Source organism: Pseudophryne corroboree, chromosome 9 (assembly GCF_028390025.1).
Source record: "Pseudophryne corroboree isolate aPseCor3 chromosome 9, aPseCor3.hap2, whole genome shotgun sequence".
Taxonomy (NCBI): Eukaryota; Metazoa; Chordata; class Amphibia; order Anura; family Myobatrachidae; genus Pseudophryne; species Pseudophryne corroboree.
In genome coordinates this window covers 176,357,020-176,381,864 of record NC_086452.1, presented here as the reverse complement: position 1 = coordinate 176,381,864, position 24,845 = coordinate 176,357,020, and the positions used below count along the sequence as shown (strand labels likewise).

At 45.1% G+C, this 24,845-nt stretch overlaps 1 protein-coding gene across 1 annotated transcript in view; it reads left to right on the top strand.

The window, feature by feature from the left end:
• The window catches only part of LOC134958766 (calcium-activated chloride channel regulator 1-like), a 118,027-nt gene that overhangs the window by 55,748 nt on the left and 37,434 nt on the right, over nt 1-24,845 (top strand). Inside the window, exons 5-7 of the mRNA XM_063941502.1 lie at nt 10,838-10,988; nt 12,540-12,648; nt 12,897-13,080. Coding sequence (XP_063797572.1) covers nt 10,838-10,988; nt 12,540-12,648; nt 12,897-13,080 — 444 coding nt within the window. The remainder of the gene's footprint in view (nt 1-10,837; nt 10,989-12,539; nt 12,649-12,896; nt 13,081-24,845) is intronic.

Here is a 24,845-nt window from a genome sequence, read left to right as displayed (position 1 = left end):
CACCACGTACAGAAGACTGGAGCAACACCAAAAACGCCTGAACCTGCCCTGCCATCATCTGAAGCAAGAAGTGGTAACGAGGTGGAATTCAACCCTCTATATGCTTCAGAGGTTGGAGGAGCAGCAAAAGGCCATTCAAGCCTATACAACTGACCACGATATAGGAGGTGGAATGCACCTGTCTCAAGCGCAGTGGAGAATGATTTCAACGTTGTGCAAGGTTCTGCAACCTTTTGAACTTGCCACACGTGAAGTCAGTTCAGACACTGCCAGCCTGAGTCAGGTCATTCCCCTCATCAGGCTTTTGCAGAAGAAGCTGGAGACATTGAAGGAGGAGCTAACACTGAGCGATTCCGCTAGGCATGTGGGACTTGTGGATGGAGCCCTTAATTCGCTTAACAAGGATTCACGGGTGGTCAATCTGTTGAAATCAGAGCACTACATTTTGGCCACCGTGCTCGATCCTAGATTTAAAACCTACGTTGTATCTCTCTTTCCGGCAGACACAAGTCTGCAGGGGTTCAAAGAACTGCTGGTGAGAAAATTGTCAAGTCAAGCGGAACGCGACCTGTCAACATCTCCTCCTTCACATTCTCCCGCAACTGGGGGTGCGAGGAAACGAATTCCGAGCCCAACCGCTGGCGGTGATGCAGGGCAGTCTGGAGCGACTGCTGATGCTGACATCTGGTCCGGACTGAAGGACCTGACAACGATTACGGACATGTCGTCTACTGTCACTGCATATGATTCTCTCACCATTGAAAGAATGGTGGAGGATTATATGAGTGACCGCATCCAAGTAGGCACGTCAGACAGTCCGTACGTATACTGGCAGGAAAAAGAGGCAATTTGGAGGCCCTTGCACAAACTGGCTGTATTCTACCTAAGTTGCCCTCCCACAAGTGTGTACTCCGAAAGAGTGTTTAGTGCCGCCGCTCACCTTGTCAGCAATCGGCGTACGAGGTTACTTCCAGAAAATGTGGAGAAGATGATGTTCATTAAAATTAATTATAATCAATTCCTCCATGGAGACATTCACCAGCAGCAATTGCCTCCACAAAGTACACAGGGAGCTGTGATGGTGGATTCCAGTGGGGACGAATTGATAATCTGTGAGGAGGGGGATGTACACGGTGATGAATCGGAGGATGATGATGAGGTGGACATCTTGCCTCTGTAGAGCCAGTTTGTGCAAGGAGACATTAATTGCTTCTTTTTTGGTGGGGGTCCAAACCAACCCGTCATTTCAGTCACAGTCGTGTGGCAGACCCTGTCACTGAAATGATGGGTTGGTTAAAGTGTGCATGTCCTGTTTATACAACATAAGGGTGGGTGGGAGGGCCCAAGGACAATTCCATCTTGCACCTCTTTTTTCTTTCATTTTTCTTTGCGTCATGTGCTGTTTGGGGAGTGTTTTTTGGAAGGGCCATCCTGCCTGACACTGCAGTGCCACTCCTAGATGGGCCAGGTGTTTGTGTCGGCCACTAGGGTCACTTATCTTAGTCACACAGCTACCTCATTGCGCCTCTTTTTTTTCTTCTTTGCGTCATGTGCTGTTTGGGGAGTATTTTTTGGAAGGGCCATCCGGCCTGACACTGCAGTGCCACTCCTAGATGGGCCAGGTGTTTGTGTCGGCCACTAGGGTCGCTTAGCTTACTCACACAGCTACCTCATTGCGCCTCTTTTTTTCTTTGCGTCATGTGCTGTTTGGGGAGTGTTTTTGGAAGGGCCATCCTGCGTGACACTGCAGTGCCACTCCTAGATGGGCCAGGTGTTTGTGTCGGCCACTAGGGTCACTTATCTTAGTCACACAGCTACCTCATTGCGCCTCTTTTTTTTCTTCTTTGCGTTATGTGCTGTTTGGGGAGTATTTTTTGGAAGGGCCATCCGGCCTGACACTGCAGTGCCACTCCTAGATGGGCCAGGTGTTTGTGTCGGCCACTAGGGTCGCTTAGCTTACTCACACAGCTATCTCATTGCGCCTCTTTTTTTCTTTGCGTCATGTGCTGTTTGGGGAGTGTTTTTTGGAAGGGCCATCCTGCGTGACACTGCAGTGCCACTCCTAGATGGGCCAGGTGTTTGTGTCGGCCACTTGGGTCGCTGAGCTTAGTCATCCAGCGACCTCGGTGCAAATTTTAGGACTAAAAATAATATTGTGAGGTGTGAGGTGTTCAGAATAGACTGAAAATGAGTGGAAATTATGGTTATTGAGGTTAATAATACTTTGGGATCAAAATGACCCCCAAGTTCTATGATTTAAGCTGTTTTTTAGGGTTTTTTGAAAAAAACACCCGAATCCAAAACACACCCGAATCCGACAAAAAAAATTCGGTGAGGTTTTGCCAAAACGCGTTCGAACCCAAAACACGGCCACGGAACCGAACCCAAAACCAAAACCCGAAAAATTTCCGGTGCACATCTCTAGGTGAGCCCTTTTTCCTGCCATAAGCAGAGCGAGTATATGTAAACATACACTATGCGAACTGGTATATGTCTCTGTATTAGGCCTTAGTCCATTTTACTAATGTCAGCACATATCTAATAAATAGTAACCATATAGCAGAACGTTAAAGATATTATTTATGGATAAGGAAACATGTTTTTGGTTTTTTTAAATACATTTGTTGGGATTTTTTCAATAAAGAAAAAGCAGAGTGAAACAAGGGCCCTCATTCCGAGTTGTTCGCTCGCTAGCTGCTTTTAGCAGCCGTGCAAACGCTAAGCCGCCGCCCCCTGCGAGTGTATCTGAGCTTAGCAGAAGTGCGAACGAAAGGATCGCAGCGCTGCTACAAAAAAAGATTGTGCAGTTTCTGAGCAGCTCGAGACTTACTCCTAGCTTGCGATCACTACAGACTGTTTAGTTCCTGTTTTGACGTCACGTACACGCCCTGCGTTCGGCCAGCCACGCCTGCGTTTCCCCAGGCACGCCTGCGTTTGTATCGGACACGCCTGCGTTTTTCCACACACTCCCTGAAAATGGTCAGTTACCTCCAAGAAACACCCACTTCCTGTCAATCACTCTGCGGCCAGCAGTGCGACTGAAAAGCGTTGCTAGACCTTGTGTGAAACTACTTCGGCTGTTGTGAAAGTACGTCGTGCATGTGCATTGCGCCGCATACGCATGCGCAGAAGTGCCGCTTTTTTACCTAATCGTTGCACTGCGAACGAAAACAGCTAGAGAACTACTCGGAATGACCACCAAGGTGCGGTATAAAGCAGAGAAATATACGGTTCAAAAATCTCCAAACATAAGTATGGGATAATAGGACAATATTAAATGAGATATGTTGGACAATATATGTAAGGTTCAGTATATAGTGACAAGCAAGAGAATGTAGAATCATGACTCTTAAGATTGTTAACTGTGGAGTCACCGGTATTATGCAACTGAGGTAGAATTAGTCACACTTCCTGTGTTAAGAGTTCATCCATCCAAGAGAGTACAGAGGTTACGCAGACTAGTAGGCTTTTGTAATGCCAAGAAAGAAGACAAAAATTGTTCCAATGAAGCCTAGGCTGCTTATAAACACTCAAGGCTGTGGCAGTTTGTTCAGTGATCTTCTTTTATGTTTATTATGTTTATATCACAATATGACCGCAATAGTAACAACACTTCACAAGTAAAAGAGAAAATAAAGGGGATGGGGAAGGTATACAAACGGGAAGAACATGAGGGAGGGAAATAGGAGAGGGGGGTAGGGGGATATTAGGAGGAGCATTAGACTTTTGTCATATGGGTGCAGATACCTGACCTTTTCATTCAATAAAAAGAAGCATAAATTGAAGAATGGGCGAAATCAGTCATTACATTCTATCACAGATATATGTCTGGTAAGTTGCATGTTACAATCTAAAACTTTCAAGATATGTGATTTGGTACGGGGTCTAGGGTATCAATATAGACACTCCATTTAGAAAATAATTGATGTGTCCCATTTTCAGAGTCTATGCAGAGGGTTTTCCTATCATAATAGAAGAGTTGAAGTAGCTTGTGTTTCACCTCCGACAAGGAAGGAGCGGAACGTTTTACCCAGTGAATCAAAATACATTTTTTACCAAGCGTTGATACAGTACAAAGTAGTGGTAGTATAACATGTTTGTTAGGTTCTAAGGACCAGCCTTTGAAGTTTAAGTATAGGCAAGCTAATGGATCAGGGTTCAATCGAAGTGAAAATAATTGACTGACATATGCTAAAAGTTTAACCCAAAATCGTTTACGTTTTCTGCAGTCCCACATGCAATGCATGAATGAGGCAGAGGACATTCCACACTTAATACAATCACCAGATTCTTTTTGAAACATGTGCTTACGTTGTAAAGGGGTGATATATGTCCTGCGAATGGTACGCAGATGTACAGTACTTCCTGTAGATACTAAGAATATAGGAGTTTGAAAGATCTTTCACGAGAGTCAGTAATATCAGTTAAATCCATTAAAGCAGGTAAATCGGTTTTCCACTTCGAAAATAGTGTTTCCCATTGTGATGTGGTTAAAATGTCTATCATAGACTGTTCTTCATTCATGCGCATACACCAACATCCATAAAGAAATAACTGACACTGACACCAGGATATGTTTGCCAATAAAATTGTCAGCTTTTATTAACCAAATGGTATGGTGGCAAGGAGGGACGGCCTATTTAAATGTCCCTATTTATTCTACCCTTTTAACTGTGGCTGATAACAACACAAGAGGAGGCAAGGGCCCAACTTCAGCCCGGCCTCCATCGCATAACAAATGGGGGTTATTAAGGGCCCAATTTCAGCCCAGCCCCCATACATCCCAAGGGGAGGCTCTTAAGGGGCCCAATTTCAGCCCAGCCCCCCACTCATCACAAGGGGCCACCATGGGCCATTTGCCACCCCTTGTGTTCTTTCTCCTTATCGGGAATACCGTGGCCAACTCTCCACTCAAGGTATTCCCCAACTTCCACCCAAAGGTGCTCAGGTGTGTACAAACTCCACCGGAGACCGAAGCCCACCTGGTCCGATGGAACTCCGGCCCCGTAATGTATCAAACTCCACCACCTTCACATCTCCTGAGCACCTATAAAACTCTTTAAATTACAGCCACAATTTAAGGCCGTCCCAACCCGCCAAGCCGACACCAATAATAAACTCCTCAAGGGCGGGTGGGTGGGTCAATTTTCACTGAGGAAAAAGGAGGGAGAACCTAATCAGTCCTCTCCTTATAAGGCCTAAGCCCCTCCCATCAACAGACTCCTCAGTCACCTCATAGGCCCATCGTTACCATGGATACTACCACTTCTCCAGCTGCTTCATTCAGCCTGCTATTCAGAATTTTATGTCACTACAGCCATATAAAATGTCCTCCGTTCTCTTAAAATGTCTATCATAGACTGTTCTTCATTCATGCGCATACACCAAAATCCATAAAGAAATAACTGACACTGACACCAGGATATGTTTGCCAATAAAATTGTCAGCTTTTATTAACCAAATGGTATGGTGGCAAGGAGGGACGGCCTATTTAAATGTCCCTATTTATTCTACCCTTTTAACTGTGGCTGATAACAACACAAGAGGAGGCAAGGGCCCAACTTCAGCCCGGCCTCCATCGCATAACAAATGGGGGTTATTAAGGGCCCAATTTCAGCCCAGCCCCCATACATCCCAAGGGGAGGCTCTTAAGGGGCCCAATTTCAGCCCAGCCCCCCACTCATCACAAGGGGCCACCATGGGCCATTTGCCACCCCTTGTGTTCTTTCTCCTTATCGGGAATACCGTGGCCAACTCTCCACTCAAGGTATTCCCCAACTTCCACCCAAAGGTGCTCAGGTGTGTACAAACTCCACCGGAGACCGAAGCCCACCTGGTCCGATGGAACTCCGGCCCCGTAATGTATCAAACTCCACCACCTTCACATCTCCTGAGCACCTATAAAACTCTTTAAATTACAGCCACAATTTAAGGCCGTCCCAACCCGCCACAGTTTCAACGAAACCCCACCACCATACCTCTACCTTACAAACTAACCCTAACTACTCCTAAAACCCTTCAACCTATCAATAAAACTCCTGAGAAAAAATTGCTAACCACAAATCACCCATAAAAATTTCAATACCCCTCAAATTCAGATGGACACCATCGGCCATATAAAGATGAGGAGCAGAAACTGAAATTGAGGGATGTGGGACCACAAACCCCCAATTTTCGCTAACAGCTCTGCCAACCACAGAATTGATCCGGCGCCGGATCAACTCAATGGCAGCGGGTCTGTCTGCACCCCTCCACACTAAACGAGGGATTATCTCCGACCAACCTACACTCAAAAAACACAGCCTGTTCTGTAGACTAACTACATCCCTAACTATGGTTTTCCGAAGATCTAAACCAGACCTCCTGGTCAGATCATTTCCAGCAACATGGAACACCACCCTCAGGGGGTATCCCGACCTCTCCACTTGCTGCCAAAAAAGCGGGATGACTTGCTCCCACCGAAGTCCCCTCACTCCAATCCATCTGACCAGATTAGCTTCCGGGGACTGAAGGCACTCAACACCAGACCTTTCACCATAATAAATGTATGAGTGCCCCATGATCCAAATCGGACACTCATCCAAGCGCAAATCTGAAAATACAAAAACATTCACAAAACTTATTGAACAAAAAACCCCTAAAACAAAAATCTTGCAACAACATTACCCCAAAAACATCCCTTTAAAATCTTGCTAAAATGGTTTAACATTTATTTATTACATATTTTAATTTGGCCTCTAATGTGATAATTTTTGAAGAGAATTGTTCTCCTTTTACAAAGGGAGTTAGATAAGGGGGGGGGGGGGGGATCAGACTTGACGAGAGGCGAAAAACACACCTGCCAGGCGGGTTTGAACCCCCAGGCTTAAGGCACCTGACAGGATAAAAAATTCCTCAAGACCCCCAAATATGGCGAGTGGCTGAAACCTCAAGTCTGATTTTTTTTTTTTTTAAAACAGGTCAAAACCTGATATATTTCCGAAATACATCAGACTTCCACCTTCCCAAGGCTCTAATTTGCCCGCTCGAACAGCCTTCCGCAGCTGCTGTTGTCGCCGCACCTATTCGAAACGAATGGGTACCATATCTCGATACCGGCAAACCCATCGTGCAAATACAACGTTCCATCACCCATCTAAATTGAAATTGAGTCACCGGCATACCATCCAAATGCTGCAACCATGGACCTGGCACATCAGACCTTGTCTTCAAATAAATCCTCGCCAAAGACACAGGACAAATCTCTATGTCATCAACACAATTCAAAACAACCCAACAACCTTTGCCCAATTGGTCCGTTTTGGAACGTTGTACTTTGCACCATAAGCCTCCCTCTTCCAATGACACGTGTTCACGAAGCATAGGTGACCTTGCTGATTTCGAAGCAGCCACCAGTTCACTGACTCTAAAGGCCCCAAAAAAGGCCATGACGAAACACAATGTAAATAAAAGTGTTTCGTAATCAGATGCACAGACATCCTGCAACACGACCGCCATGCGCCGCAATATTGAAATAGTTATTGGTCTACGTGCATCTTGTACAGGGGGCATAACTCGAGCCCAACCTGTAAGAATCTTTGCTAGAAAGAAAGATTTAGTAAAATCATGCCGGCCATAAAGTCTCAAGAAATAAGAAAGAGCAGACAGTAAACGTGTTACGAACCCTCTTGGTCTGCCTGCTCTAAAACATTCCCACACATAATCCAATAACATTGCGTAATCGGTCTTACCTTGATCTTGATGCAGGCGCACATATCTTTCCCACTCTCCCATGGCATTTTTGTACCCTCGAAGAGTGGAGGGAGCCAGGGCTCGAAAAGCTAAGCCCTCCAATCCGGGCGTATAACCTGCCAGGCATAAGACGGGCAAGGGTCACCAGATACCTTCGCATCCGGAGCTAGCACCCTAAACCTGTGACACTAGAACGCGATAGCGCATCTGCCACTCCGTTTCCAATGCCCGGAACATGCTTAGCGCAAGTTACTAATGAGACCCCTTTCCACCCAAAATTTTTTGCCATGGGGCAGAGAACAACCTACCTAAAACATGCTACTGGAAATGATGAATGCTAAATTAGCCGGAATTTACCTGGAATCTTTTTAAGAACAACCCCAACTGTGAAAAAAATTAAATAAGGCAATGGAGGGCAACTAAAAAGACCTACCATCCTACCCAATGCAACTTCTTTATAAATTTTTTTTTTTTTTTTTTATAAACTGTAAACTGCAAGCCACACGTAAATTGTAAACCTGTTAACTTAACTGGAGCAAGTGCCCTACTTGGACACTGCCGCAGCTGGGATTCGTTGATCCTGCTTTTGCCCACTACCTCTTCCACTAACTGTTTGCTGGCAGTTTTTTATGGGATGTGTTCCTTCACAGCGGATACAAGCATGACGAAAACGACACTTGAACCCTAGGGTACATTGACTATTATTGAAGGCATAGCACTTGCCTGTCCTATTCTTACCCAACAACCATTTATTGCTGGAATTACCTTGTTTGTCCACCAGACCCTCTAAACCACTCTTAAGAGGCTGGGTAACATCTACAAAGATCTCCACATCTTTTTTACCAAAATCCACAATCTCCTTCCCATTTTGTTTTCTCCGAAACTCCTCATCATAGGACCTCCAAGCTGTCCCGCGCCCGGATCTGGCCCATTCGTGTAGCAAATACATATATTTAATTATGTTCATGTGCTCCTGAGGCCTGGATTCCAAATAACAGGCTGCAAAGATAAGCATGCCCTTCTGCCAGTTAGAGTAAGACTTATAAGCCTCCTCACCTATACCTGATTTCTTTTTCGCCTCTTCTAATGCTTTCCTCCCTTTGCTGGTTAAAGCAAATATATTAACGAATTTTCCTTGTCTAATACGCTCCCTAATTCTAGGTCGAACTCCTCTCAATACTGCAGTATTAGCGCATTGCAAAGAATCCTCAGGACCCTCCTCCGAGGACATGCTGGAGCTACTATGTCTACGCTTCCTTTTATTTTTTCCATTGCAACCCCTGCATCTGCTATCACATGAACCCGGGGACTCAGAGGAAGAAGTAGATGAGTCCCTGTGCCCTCTGCGCCTATGCTTACGCTTTTTTGACGCTTTTTTACCACATACTTTATCTGTGACTGCGCCCCTGTTACCTGACCCCACCGCTGAATCATTCTGGCGCGCTGCCGGGTGCACCATCGACTCACCATAACGACCACCCTCGTCCAGGGCACACTCTACCACCGCAGCTGATTCCCCAGAATCGTCCTGCACCTCAGGGGCTGCAAGGGACTCCTCTGTAGAAAAGCAAGGAGAAACATCTACCAAAAATTCATTAACATTCCTATTGCCCCTATTACCTCCACCCGATCTGGCCTGTAAAACAGCCGCCCCTGATTCATCAACGCCATCCCTCTGCAAATCGGCAGAATTCTGCCACCACAAAAAATTCCTTTCAGCGTTATTGGCAGTCAGCACCGGGACCAGCGCTGATATGACCGAGGTGCATATAGACGCTACCTCAGACGAATTGAATCCAGCTCCATTACCTCCAAAGCATACCGCATCAGCATCAGATCTCCCCGGTACTGTGCCCCTCATACCACGTAGCTCCCTAGTTCCTCTTTTTCTCCTAATATTACACGTGGCGGGCCTTACAAGCTGTCTTCCAGCATTACTAATACCCAATGTGCTCGCGCCCTGTCCCGCTACAATCGTGTCAGCGCTGTTGTTTATATTACTAACCGAACCCATTGTAATACCACTGTTGGGTGCCCCCTCTCCTTGCACCGACTCTTGTAATCTTGTACATCTCCCAATGTGCTCACCTCTAGTAAGAATCGAACTTCTTCGACCACCTCTGGCAGCCACGGACCCCCGCGGGCCCACGGGGCGACCGCGGCGTACCTCCGGCACATGAACTCCTGAGGTAACACCTCGGGATGTTAAAATTCTCCTTAACACCCCGCTCGGCGACTCCGCCATAGCCCCCACACTTCGCGACATGTTATTCACGGAAACCGGTTCCTTTGAGAAGTTTCTAGAATTGTCACTCACAACAGCAGCTCGTGTCACCAACGCGTTACTGACCCGGCCTCTGTGTGACGCACCTTCGCCCGCCAAAATTCTCTCAGGCTGTCGAGCCCGACCCCTGGTGGCGGCATTACGAACATTATTCCCAGCCTGACTTCTTGTCTGTAATGACCGCTGCTGTCCACTACCTGACACTAAGCCAGCAGCATCCCTTACCCCACTGTCGATAAAACGAACAGGGGGCCGCACAGCACGACTGGGCCTCGGCATGTTAAAAGATAGGAAAGATAAATAAGAGAAAGTTCAAGAATAAAAGGAGGATGAAAAGCTTAAAGATTAGTAAAGATGGAAAGGAAATGAGAAGAAAAACACCACAAAATCACAAATAATACACAGTTAGTACAAAACAAATGCAGAGCACTTCACTGTTCAATTTTCACTGAGGAAAAAGGAGGGAGAACCTAATCAGTCCTCTCCTTATAAGGCCTAAGCCCCTCCCATCAACAGACTCCTCAGTCACCTCATAGGCCCATCGTTACCATGGATACTACCACTTCTCCAGCTGCTTCATTCAGCCTGCTATTCAGAATTTTATGTCACTACAGCCATATAAAATGTCCTCCGTTCTCTTGAAGTCGAGAGAAGAATGGAGTAAATGCATTTCATTTTGAGGTGGCGAACCTGAAGGGCCTTGAGTAATGTATCTATGGCTTTTGAAGCCGGATTTGCTCCCTGTAGCATGTTAGGGTTGGAGGAGGTGAAGGAAACATATGTTTTAACTGAATGTTGTGTATATGTGTTTCAATTCACTAGGCAGACATAATTATTGCTAACCCCTACCTGCAATATGGAGATGACCCTTACACGTTACAGTATGGACTTTGTGGAGAACCAGGAAGATACATTCATTTGACACCCAATTTCTTACTGGATGACAATCTACTCTCAGTGTATGGACCTAGAGGTGAAATTTGTTTTCATTCATATACTGTAAGGAGTATATTTACTAAGGTGTGGGTTTATAAAAGTGGATAAGTTGCCTATAGCAACCACTCAGATTTTAGCTATTATCTTCTAGAAGGTGCTAGATAAATGAGAAGTAGGATCTGATAGGTTGCTATGGGCCACATTTCCACTTCTAGAAACCAGCACCTTGCTAAATATACTCCTTAGGGATATATTTACTAAGGTGTGGGTTTCTAGAACTGGAAATGTTACCCACAGCAACCAGATTATAGCTATTATCTTGTAGAAGGTGCTAGATAAATGATAAGTAGGATCTGAGTGGTCGCTTTGGGCAACATCTTCACTTCTATAAACCCGCACCATAGTAAATATACTCCTAAGTCTTTATATACCTGCCTTCAAATGCCAGCACATGCTGTCACATTGCTATTTGTAGATCCAATTGGCTCTAAGTCCTTTTTCGTAAACTCTACCATAGTGTGATAGATTTGAAATTAAATGGTTCAATGAAAAATAAATTTACTTGAGTACTAGCAACTGAAGTTTTTTCAATTTACTCAATAAACGAAAGAAAACACATATTAACTGCCATGTACTGTAACTCCCTAAACATTTTTATTATTTCCCTTCCCCTGCCAGCCACACCCCAACTATGGCACAATTGCTACACTCTTATACACTCTGATTTACTGTTGCCAGTGCCACATTTAGGTCCCAACCAGTAACCATAACTGTAACACAATAACCACGTCTTTATCAATCTAAACCACTGTATTACATAGCTTAGTGTGTAAGAGCAAGATCAAGAGGTACCCCTATATTAAGTGTAACCTATATTAAAAACACGTTCATTAAAAGATTGGGATCAAAACCGCTTAGGTCTCTGTAAAGGTTTAAATATTTTTATATACTGTATCATTTTAATCTCTTTAAGATATTACTGTTTAAAATGCTACAGTATTTCATTATTGCTATTCACATGTATCTTTTTTCTTTTACTAATACATTTGGAGTGCCTACAGTATATAATATGTATCTTTGTGTAATTATAACTTTTTGGGTCCAATAACAAAACTTAGGAGCCCACAAGGTCTTGCTTTGTGACCAGTGGCAGTATAAGCAAGGAGGGGGCCCATGTGTAAGCTCCGTGTGGTATCCCTGATATCCTCAGTGCAGTAGAATCTGGCATTGTGCCAGGGTCTACAGAGCATGCGCAGATCTCCGGGAGTATGGTGCCTGCAGCATGCTCCTGTATTTCTCTACCGCACATGGAGGGACGGTGCGAGGTTTCTCGACACCCTAGGAAAAACTTCAGTCTTCTGCTCCCAACCTGTAGCACGCACATATTTATAGGCCCCTCAGCAGATGCATGTACCGCCTCCATTATAGAAATACTCTTGTGTCACACTGATAAATACAGATACAGTGCTTCACTACAGACACTATACAGACACTATACAGCTGACAAAGAAGAAGACACATGGAATTGTATTTGTATGCACATAAGATAGTGAACGATCCTTGTCTTCTGACTCATTTTGTTTTCTAGGAAGAGTATTTGTCCATGAATGGGCTCACCTTCGTTGGGGGGTGTATGATGAATACAATGATGACAAACCTTACTATTTTGCAGAAAACCAAAAAATAGAAGCCACAAGGTATGCAGTACTGTTATGTATATGCTCTCTGAGGATAGGTCTGTCAGCTTAACATTCCAGGGATGGGGCAACAATTAGTGCGTTTGCTACTGTAGCAGTTTTTAGTGGGAAAGTCCCCAAGATGGTCATGTAATTGGACCTTAATTGCATTATGACATTATGATCTAGATGAGTCACTTTTCTATTATAAAATGTATGTGTATTAGATATAACACTTACTGTAATACTAGCTTGTTTGTGTATGCTAGGTGTTCTGTGGATATCTTTGGGATCAACATAATCCGAACAGGTCAATGCTATGGAGTGGACTGTCCAACACAAGCTTGCAGCTTTGATCCGAACACTGGCCTTTATGAAGAGGGCTGTGTATTTTTGCATGACAAATTCCAGTTTGTCCACAGTTCTATAATGCATTCACAGGCGCAGTCCCTGGTATGTATGCAGCCTATAAATTCTTACTACTAGAAACCAGTGATGTCAATACGCCACAGTGGACACACCCTTTCTGTGCACTGAGCCAATATACACAACTATAAATTCACCAGAGCTGATTTATTACTGGTACCTAAACCACACCCTCAGGAATTTTGGTTCAGCCTACCAAATGTATAGGCTAATGCAGGGGGGTCCAGTTGCTTGTGTAAACCACATCATGGCCATCAACTGGAATTGTGCTCAAAATAGCAGTACTACTGTTTATCATGCAAATTTACTAGAGCTGGGGGCACAACATGCACTAGAAGGAGCTAAACGGAGCTGCTATGCATGCCTAGTAGCAGCTGCTTGAATTATCAAGTCTGCTGTATGTTTGTGAATCTGAGCAGAGCTGTAACTAGACATTTGGGTGCCCTGTGCCAGAAAGAGAATTGGCGCTTCCCCCTCCCCCCAATTTTTTTCAATAGTAACATAGTATCTAAGGTTGAAAAAAGACAATTGTCCATCGGGTTCAACCTATTTGTGGTCTCCTATGCACGATTATTTTGTATAAAATTTTGACTGAAGTTGCTGACTGCCGTTCCGATTAACTCCTCTTTTTTATAATAACCACAGTGCGTCACTATGCCCCGTAACCCTGGATATCCTTATCCATTAGGAATTAATCTAACCCATTCTTAAAGGTGTTGACTGAGTTGGCCATTACAACTCCCTCAGGCAGGGAATTCCAAACACGTATCATCCTTACCGTAAAAAAGCCTTTACGCCGTATTGTGTGGAATCTCCTCTCCTCTAACCTGAGCGAGTGTCCACGAGTTCTCTGTGTTGATCTAACCAAAAACAGGTCCTGCGCAAGATCTGTATATTGTCCCCTTATATATTTGTAAATGTTGATCATGTCCCCTCTTAATCTCCTCTTTTCCAGTGTAAACATGCCTAGTCTTGCAAGCCTTTCCTCGTATTCCAGCGTCTCCATACCCTTAATTAGTTTGGTCGCCCGCCTTTGAACCTTTTCTAGCTCCAGGATATCCTTTTTGTAGCAAGGTGCCCAGAATTGTACACAGTATTCAAGGTGTGGCCTCACAAGTGATTTATATAACGGGAGTATAATACTCTCGTCCCTAGCATCAATTCCCCGTTTTGTGCATGCTAATATCTTATTAGCCTTCTTTGCTGCAGTCCTACTTTGGGTACTACTGCTTAGTTTGCTATCTATGAGGACACCTAAGTCCTTTTCCAGTACAGAATCCCCTAATTTTACCCCATTTAGTAGGTAGGTGTTATTTTTGTTCTTGTTACCACAGTGCATTACCTTACACTTGTCTGTATTGAAGCGCATTCTCCATTTCGCTGCCCAAGCTTCTAATTTAACTAAGTCATTCTGAAGCGACTCAGCATCCCCCTCCGCATTTATAACTTTACACAATTTGGTATCATCTGCAAAAATTGCCACCATGCTCTCTAGACCTTCTGTTAGATCGTTAATGAAAATATTGAACAATAGCGGTCCTAATACTGAGCCTTGCGGCACACCACTTAGCACTTCAGTCCAAGTTGAAAAATATCCATTAACCACAACGCGCTGCTCCCTATTATCTAACCAGTTTTTGACCCAAGTGCATATTGTGCTTCCTAGCCCTGATCCTTGTAGCTTGTAGATAAGTCTCATGTGTGGTACAGTATCGAACGCTTTGGCAAAATCTAAAAAGATTACATCCACCTCTTTACCCTGATCTAGGTTTGCGCTTACTGTTTCATAAAAGCCAAGTAAGTTGGTTTGACAGGATCTGTCCATCATAAACCCATGTTGATTCCTTTTAATGACCTTATTGACTTCAAGGAACTTCTGAATACTATCTCTTAGAATATCTTCCAATACTTTCCCCACTATAGATGTAAGACTAACTGGTCTCTAATTACCTGGTTCAGCTTTACTTCCCTTTTTGAATATAGGCACTACTTCCGCTATACGCCAGTCTTTGGGAACCATACCTGATATTACTGAATCCTTAAAGATCAAAAATAGCGGTTTTGCAAGTTCAGAATGAAGCTCCATTAGAACCCTTGGGTGAATACCATCGGGACCTGGTGACTTATTAATCTTTAAATGTTTTAATCGGTCACAGACTACTTCCTCGCTTAGATAAGTACCTATCAGTAGGATATTCTCATTATTGAGATTATATGTTAGTCCCTGAATTGGGTCCTCTCTAGTAAATACTGTTGAAAAAAACTCATTTAGTGTGTCCGCTATGTCATTATCATTTTTGCTTAAGACTCCCAACTTGTCTTTTAAAGGGCCTATACTCTCCTTTTTTAATCTCTTGCTATTAATGTATTTAAATAATTTTTTGGGATTCGCTTTGCTTTCCTTTGCTACTAGTTTTTCAGTTTCTACTTTAGCCGCTCTTATTTCCTTTTTGCATATTTTGTTACATTCCTTATAGTGCTGAAATGACTCTGCTTCCCCGTCAGATTTGTATTTTTTAAATGCTCGCCTTTTCTTGCCCATAAGTTCCTTAATCTTTTTGTTAAGCCACATCGGTTTATGATTTTTATTCCTTTATATATATATATATATATATATATACACACACACACACACACACATTTATAGTCCACTGCAAAAAAATGGATTTGGACACAAATTCTATTTATACCACATTCATGCACTTAACTTGAGAGCTCACTGCATCCAGTTACAATACCCTATATTAAAAAGCACATTTCAATATACTGCCATACCCAGGATTTAAACCTATACCCTGTTGAATTCCAATCAAACACCCTACTCATTGAACTATTTGATCCTGCATTAAAAACATATGAACACTATATGACGCTACTGGTACTTTGTAAAAAAAATTCAGTGAAAAGTGAAAGTAATTAAAACAGATAATTGACAAATGCCGCCAACAGCGCCCCCTACCCTGCAGCGCTATGGATCTGAGGATCTGAGTTCTCAATCAGTGCACCAAACAAGGGAGACCAGAGAGCAGGTGCAAGCAAGAAGAGACAGCGTCTTAGCATGGGGAGGACGTCAGGGATGTGCGATCAGCTAAATGGCTCAGGTGGCACTGGCTAGCACCAGAGCCAGATATACACGCAACATATGAGCCAGAGGGTACATCTGGGCATTATACACATGTGCAGCAGTATAAACTCCTGGAAATTTGGTGAGTTTTGGTCTGAGATGCACTGCCTCACCTGCCATAGACTATTATCTTCAAAGTTTTGATTATGAAAATTATTCATATAATAAAAAGAAGATATTTCAAACAAATTCTTTGCATTTTTCATATTCTTTATACAGTCAAAACTCTGGCACAAACATTAGTATGACAGGAAAGGCTCCGCCTCACCTACCTCACACCACCGCACGTCGCTGGACAATGTGTGTTTAGAAAGCTTAGTCCTGTCTCCTATTGATTATATTATGCATGTCTGTTTATTATGGGATGTTTAACCTTTCCCTGACCATTTATTTATTAATATGAGAAACAGTAAATATGTTTGATACAGAAAGTTAGTTTTTAGACTGTCTTCCCTAGAGGTCAGGCTACCCTATAGATCATCTGTAACGTGGTTGACACAATATGGTCAACATGCATTAGGTTGACAGATACAAAAGGTTGACATGGTCAAAAGGTCAACAGGTAAAAATAAGAATTTACTTACCGATAATTCTATTTCTCATAGTCCGTAGTGGATGCTGGGACTCCGTCAGGACCATGGGGAATAGCGGGCTCCGCAGGAGACAGGGCACATCTAAAAAAGCTTTTAGGTCACATGGTGCGTACTGGCTCCTCCCCCTATGACCCTCCTCCAAGCCTCAGTTAGGTACTGTGCCCGGACGAGCGTACACAATAAGGAAGGATCTTGAATCCCGGGTAAGACTCATACCAGCCACACCAATCACACCGTACAACTTGTGATCTGAACCCAGTTAACAGTATGATAACACAAACGAAGTAGCCTCTGAACAGATGGCTCACAACAACAGTAATAACCCGATTTTTGTAACAATAACTATGTACAAGCATTGCAGACAATCCGCACTTGGGATGGGCGCCCAGCATCCACTACGGACTATGAGAAATAGAATTATCGGTAAGTAAATTCTTATTTTCTCTAACGTCCTAGTGGATGCTGGGACTCCGTCAGGACCATGGGGATTATACCAAAGCTCCCAAACGGGCGGGAGAGTGCGGATGACTCTGCAGCACCGAATGAGAGAACTCCAGGTCCTCTTTAGCCAGAGTATCAAATTTGTAAAATTTTACAAACGTGTTCTCCCCTGACCACGTAGCTGCTCGGCAAAGTTGTAATGCCGAGACTCCTCGGGCCGCCGCCCAGGATGAGCCCACTTTCCTTGTGGAATGGGCCTTTACAGATTTAGGCTGTGGCAGGCCTGCCACAGAATGTGCAAGTTGGATTGTACTACATATCCAATGTGCAATCGTCTGTTTAGACGCAGGAGCACCCAACTTGTTGGGTGCATACAATGTAAACAACGAGTCAGATTTTCTGACTCCAGCTGTCCTTGAAATATATATTTTTTAATGCTCTGACAACGTCCAGTAACTTGGAGTCCTCCAAGTCGCTAGTAGCCGCAGGCACCACAATAGGCTGGTTCAAGTGAAATGCCGAAACCACCTTAGGGAGAAATTGAGGACGTGTCCTCAATTCTGCCCTGTCCGAATGGAATATCAGATATGGGCTTTTGTATGACAAAGCTGCCAACTCCGAAACTCTCCTGGCTGAAGCCAGGGCCAACAGCATGGTTACCTTCCATGTAAGGTATTTTAAATCTACCGATTTTAAAGGCTCAAACCAATGAGATTTGAGAAAATTTAGAACCACGTTCAAATCCCACGGTGCCACTGGAGGCACTATTGGGGGTTGTATATGTAGTACACCTTTGACAAAAGTTTGTACTTCAGGCACTGACGCCAATTCCTTCTGGAAGAAAATTGATAAGGCCGAAATTTGAACTTTAATGGACCCCAATTTGAGGCCCATAGACAATCCTGCTTGCAGGAAATGTAAGAATCGACCCAATTGAAATTCTTCCGTTGGAGCCTTCTTGGCCTCACACCACGCAACATATTTTCTCCAAATGCGGTGATAATGTTGTGCGGTCACTTCTTTCCTGGCTTTAATTAAAGTAGGAATAACTTCCTCAGGAATGCCCTTCTCTTTTAGAATCCGGCGTTCAACCGCCATGCCGTCAAACGCAGCCGCGGTAAGTCTTGGAACATACAAGGTCCCTGCTGAAGCAGATCCCTTCTTAGAGGTAGAGGCCACGGATCCTCCGTGAGCATCTCTTGAAGTTCCGGATACCAAGTTCTTCTTGGCCAGTCCGGAGCTACCAGTATTGTTCTTACTCCTCTTTTCCGTATAATTCTCAGTACCTTTGGTATGAGAGGCAGAGGAGGGAACACATACACTGACTGGTACACCCACGGTGTTACCAGAGCGTCCACAGCTATTGCCTGAGGGTCTCTTGACCTGGCGCAATACCTGTCCAATTTTTTGTTGAGGCGAGACGCCATCATGTCCACCTTTGGTTTTTCCCAACGGTTCACAATCATGTGGAAAACTTCTGGATGAAGTCCCCACTCTCCTGGGTGAAGGTCGTGTCTGCTGAGGAAATCTGCTTCCCAGTTGTCCACTCCCGGGATGAACACTGCTGACAGTGCTACGACATGATTCTCCGCCCAGCGCAGAATCCTTGCAGCTTCTGCCATTGCACTCCTGCTTCTCGTGCCGCCTTGTCGGTTTACGTGGGCGACTGCCGTGATGTTGTCGGACTGGATCAACACCGGCTGACCTTGAAGCAGCGATTTTGCCAGGCTTAGAGCATTGTAGATCGCTCTTAGCTCGAGTATATTTATGTGAAGAGACGTCTCCAGGTTTGACCACACGCCCTGGAAGTTTCTTCCCTTTGTGACTGCTCCCCAACCTCGTAGGCTGGCATCCGTAGTCACCAGGACCCAGTCCTGTATGCCGAATCTGCGGCCCACTAACAGATGGGCAGTCTGCAACCACCACAGGAGAGACACCTTGTTCTCGGTGACAGTGTTATCCGCTGATGCATGTGCAGATGCGATCCGGACCATTTGTCCAGCAGATCCCACTGAAATGTTCGTGCATGGAATCTGCCGAATGGAATCGCTTCGTACGAAGCCACCATCTTTCCCAGGACTCTTGTGCATTGATGTACTGACACAGTTCCTGGTTTTAGGAGGTTCTTGACAAGTTCGGATAACTCCCTTGCTTTCTCTTCCGGGAGAAATACCTTTTTCTGAACCGTGTCCAGAATCATGCCCAGGAACAGCAGATGTGTTGTCGGGGTCAATTGAGATTTTGGAAGATTTAGAATCCACCCGTGTTGCTGAAGCACTACTTGTGTTAGCGCTACACCGACTTCCAGCTGTTCTCTGGACTTTGCCCTTATCAGGAGATCGTCCAAGTAAGGGATAATTAATACGCCTTTTCTTCGTAGAAGAACCATCATTTCGGTCATTACCTTGGTAAAGACCCGAGGGGCCGTGGACAACCCAAACGGCAGCGTTTGAAACTGATAATGACAGTCTTGTATCACGAACCTGAGATACCCTTGGTGTGAGGGGTAAATCGGGACATGTAGATAAGCATCTTTTATGTCCAAGGACACCATGAAGTCTCCTTCTTCCAGATTCGCTATCACTGCTCTGAGTGACTCCATCTTGAACTTGAATTTCTTTATGTACAGGTTCAAGGATTTCAGATTTAGAATAGGCCTTACCGAACCGTCCGGTTTCGGTACCACAAATAGTGTGGAATAATACCCCTTTCCCTGTTGTAGGAGGGGTACCTTGACTATCACCTGCTGAGAATACAGCTTGTGAATGGCTTCCAAAACCGACGTCCTTTCTGAGGGAGACGTTGGTAAAGCAGACTTTAGGAACCGGCGAGGGGGAGACCTTTCGAACTCCAGCATGTAACCCTGAGATACTATCTGCAGGACCCACGGGTCCACTTGTGAGTGAACCCATTGATTGCTGAAAATCTTGAGTCGACCCCCCACCGTTCCTGAGTCCGCTTGTAAAGCCCCAGCGTCATGCTGATGGCTTTGTAGAAGCCGGGGCGGGCTTCTGTTCCTGGGCAGGGGCTGCTTGCTGCCCTTTCTTACCCTTTCCTCTGCCTCGCGGCAGATAAGACTGTCCTTTTGGTCGCTTTTTATAGGAGCGAAAGGACTGCGGCTGAAAAGACGGTGTCTTTTTCTGTTGGGAGGGGGTCTGAGGTAAAAAAGTGGATTTGCCGGCAGTTGCCGTGGCCACCAGGTCCGAAAGACCGACCCCAAACAATTCCTCTCCTTTATATGGCAATACTTCCATATGCCTCTTGGAATCCGCATCACCTGACCACTGTCGCGTCCATAAACTTCTTCTGGCAGATATGGACATCGCGCTTACTCTTGATGCTAGAGTACAAACATCCCTCTGAGCATCTCGCATATAAAGGAAAGCATCCTTTAATTGCTCTAGAGTCAATAAAATACTGTCCCTATCCAGGGTATCAATATTTTCAGTCAGAGAATCCAACCACACTACCCCAGCACTGCACATCCAGGCTGAGGCTATTGCCGGTCGCAGTATAACACCAGTATGTGTGTATATACTCTTCAGTGTAGTTTCCAGCCTCCTATCTGCTGGATCCTTGAGGGCGGCCGTATCAGGAGACGGCAACGCCACTTGCTTTGATAAACGTGTGAGCGCCTTATCCACCCTAGGGGGTGTTTCCCAGCGCGCCCTAACCTCTGGTGGGAAAGGGTATAATGCCAATAACTTCTTGGAAATTAGCAGTTTTCTATCGGGGTTAACCCACGCTTCATCACACACGTCATTCAATTCCTCTGATTCTGGAAAAAATACAGGTAGTTTTTTCACCCCCCACATAATACCCCTTTTTGAGGTACCAGCAGTATCAGAGATCTGCAAAGCCTCCTTCATTGCCGTGATCATATAACGTGTGGCCCTATTGGAAAATACGTTTGTTTCTTCACCGTCGACACTAGATTCATCTGTGTCGGTACCCGTGTCGACTGACTGAGGTAAAGGACGTTTTACAGCCCCTGACGGTGTCTTTGTAATGTGCTGACATTATCACGTAATTCCATAACTAAAGCCATCCATTCCGGTGTCGACTCCCTAGGGGGTGACATTACCATCATCGGCAATTGCTCTGCCTCCACACCAACATCGTCCTCATACATGTCGACACACACGTACCGACACACAGCAGCCACACAGGGAATGCTCTAATCGAAGACAGGACCCCCTAGCCCTTTGGGGAGACAGAGGGAGAGTTTGCCAGCACACACCAAAAGCGCTATAAATGTATATAAACAACCCTAGAAGGTGTTGTTTACTATATATGCGCTCTTAATATATAAATATCGCCAATTTATGCCCCCCTTCTCTTTGTTACCCTGTTTCTGTAGTGCAGTGCAGGGGAGAGACCTCGGAGCCTTCCTCACCAGCGGAGCTGAGCAGGAAAATGGCGCTGAGTGCTGAGGAGAATAAGCTCCGCCCCTTTTTCGGCGGGCTTTTCCCCGGTTTTTAAGAAACTGGCCTGGGTTAAAATACATACATATAGCCTTAATGGCTATATGTGATGTATTTATTTTGCCACTAAAGGTAATTATATTGCTGCCCAGGGCGCCCCCAGCAGCGCCCTGCACCCTCCGTGACTGAGTCAGTGAGCCGTGTGACAACAATGGCGCACAGCTGCCGTGCTGTGTGCTACCTTCAAGAAGACTGAGGAGTCTTCTGCCGCCTGCTTTCCGGACCTCCGTTCTGCCGTCTCTTCAGCGTCTGTAAGGGGGATCGGCGGCGCGGCTCCGGGACGAACCCCAGGCTGACCTGTGTTCCGACTCCCTCTGGAGCTAAGTGTCCAGTAGCCTAAGACTCCAATCCATCCTGCACGCAGGTGAGTTGGAAATCTCTCCCCTAAGTCCCTCGATGCAGTGATCCTGTTGCCAGCAGGAATCACTGAGATTGAAACCTAAAAAAAAACTTTTCTAAACAGCTCTTTAGGAGAGCCACCTAGATTGCACCCTCTCGGACGGGCACAAAAACCTAACTGAGGCTTGGAGGAGGGTCATAGGGGGAGGAGCCAGTACGCACCATGTGACCTAAAAGCTTTTTTAGATGTGCCCTGTCTCCTGCGGAGCCCGCTATTCCCCATGGTCCTGACGGAGTCCCAGCATCCACTAGGACGTTAGAGAAAGGTATACAGTGCTTAAAGTCGATAGGCTCAAATGGTCGATTTGACAATTGAAGACACACATATGGTCAATGTTTGGCTTGATTTACTATCCATGCAGACTAAGACTGGGAAGCCACCTTGCCTGAAGCGTGGTGAGGAAAGTGAGTCCATGAGGGTTCATGTTTCCATAATTGGGTTAACAGTGTTAAATTTCCCATTAGGCACGTGAGGCAGGGCTGTCTTTTCGTATGGGCTCAATGGGCACTTGCCCAAGGGCCCCAGTAGTATAAGGGCCCTATGCTGATAGCTGAGGGTCCACTCTTTCCAGGGGTACCAGATTTTTGAAAATCGGCCCTGGGGAACCAGACATATCCAACTTCAAAGCTTTGGTCCCCATCCGAGCCTGTTAATTGCTCTTCCCCCCCAGATATATCGGGCTCTGTCTGACATAGAGTAGTTCTGAGGGTATACTACAAAAGCTGGGACTCTCCCCTTTCACTGGACACTGGCAGCTTGTCTCTACTACGCCCAGAACCAGAGATATCAGCCTTCCAGCGGCTGGTCCCTGCTCCAGCTCCACATGCCTGGTATGTAGTTTTATAATTTTGTTGGTGGATTGCTCTGGCTCCTGATCTCTGATCCCCAAGTCCCCAGAACTTCCTGAAAGGTTGGACTCTCTACTTTTATATTCCATTGAAAGCTAAGAAATCTATTTCCAGGAATTTGAGATATCTGCAATCAAGCAAGCTGCCCTCTCACCAGAAAATTATGAATATTAAGCCCACTCCACTATCTACCCCTCCCCTGCGTATTAAACACCCCTACCACCTGCAAGTCAAGTACTGGGGCCCTTTCATTCAGTGCTATGCCCCTTCTACAGTTTAGTGTTCTCCCTCTCACCGCATCTCCCACCATCTGTGCAGTAAAGGAGTAATTAGCAGAAATTACTGCTCCAGGTCCTACATACTGAGTGGAAGATAGAACACCCACTACCGCCCGCGGGTCATCAAAGCTGCCGCTGATAGCACCCCCCACCCCTACTGCTGGATGATGGGTAGGGGCCACAGTGCATTGCTGTGCCCAGGGGCCTACACTGCTGTTAAAACGGCCCTGACGTGAGGCACGTGCTTAGGGGTGGCACTTCTTTGGGGGCAGCACTTGTATGCTTGTGTTGTTACTGTCAGCCCAAAAATTACCAGTAGCTGCAAAATATTTCCACTGTACTGTATGCCACCTTGAATGGAGTGTAAGCGGGTAGGACATGAACATACTGCCCCTGTAATCTGTCCTACTTAGTAAATATGTATACAAAATGAACAATAAAAAAATTCATAGTTAGTGGCTTTTTCTTTATTAATCTATTAAACTGGCTATTATCAAAAGAAAGCTTATAACGGATCAATAAAAATACTAAAATTAGGCAGGCAGGGGGCAGCCATTACTGTTGTGCCTAGAGGCGCCACATGCCTAAATCCGCCCCTGATGGTTAAACATATAGTACAAAATAACACTCAAAAATGTGTCGACCATTGCCATGTCGACCTTTTGACCCTGTCAAACTTGTGTACCGGTCGACCTTTTCCACGTCGACATTTTGACCATGTTGACCTTTTGATACCTTCAACCTAATGCATGTTGACAAAATAGGGTCGACCTAATGACTTTCTACCTATTACTGAAGATCTTCTATACCACACCCGTACAAATCCTGCAATTGCCCCTGATATAAAAGTCACTCCTGTGCATAGGCAATAGATCCTAAGTGGTGCAGTGTGCATTATTACACACAGAGGTATCACCGGGTGTGGTGACACCCAGTGCGCACACTTTAAATCCCAGCACGGCGTGTGCTCGCTCACAGCAAAAAAGGGGGCATGGCTGCAAATAAAGAGGGCGTGGCCTCGCGGGATCGTCACTCCAGGGGTGTGGCCAGCATCTCCGGCTGCAATGGGCTGCCCCCGGAGACTGTATCCCAGCGCTGTCCGCTCCTCTTCTATGACAGGAGCCTGGTGCTGTAGCATACTATCACACTACAGCACCTGGCTCCGGTCACTGCAGAGGAGCCCACAGTTTGGTGTCACCCCTTCCAGGCGTCACCTCCGCATTTGCTTTACACAGAAATACTAAACTTTTCACGTAATAATGTGAGCACCATATACATAGTCCAGCGTGCAGGGAGATTTACTATAGTTAATATACTGTATTTCCCTGTGCTATTATTCCAAATGATTGAAGAGTTTAATTGTGTTATTATAATGAATACTGTAACATGGACTATTTTAATTCTAAGCATATTAGAAGTCACCATGACATTCTATGACCTTTATAGACATTTTCACACTTTGAAAATCCTTTTGATCTACAGCACAAAGTACAGGTCACAATAATCTCTTATGATTTAAAACATTTCCTTCAGCATTTCTCACTCGTTTTCTCTTCTCTTAAGCTCTGACCATTATCTAAAAGCATATGCTATGTAATATACAGGTTTCAGACAATATCAGAAC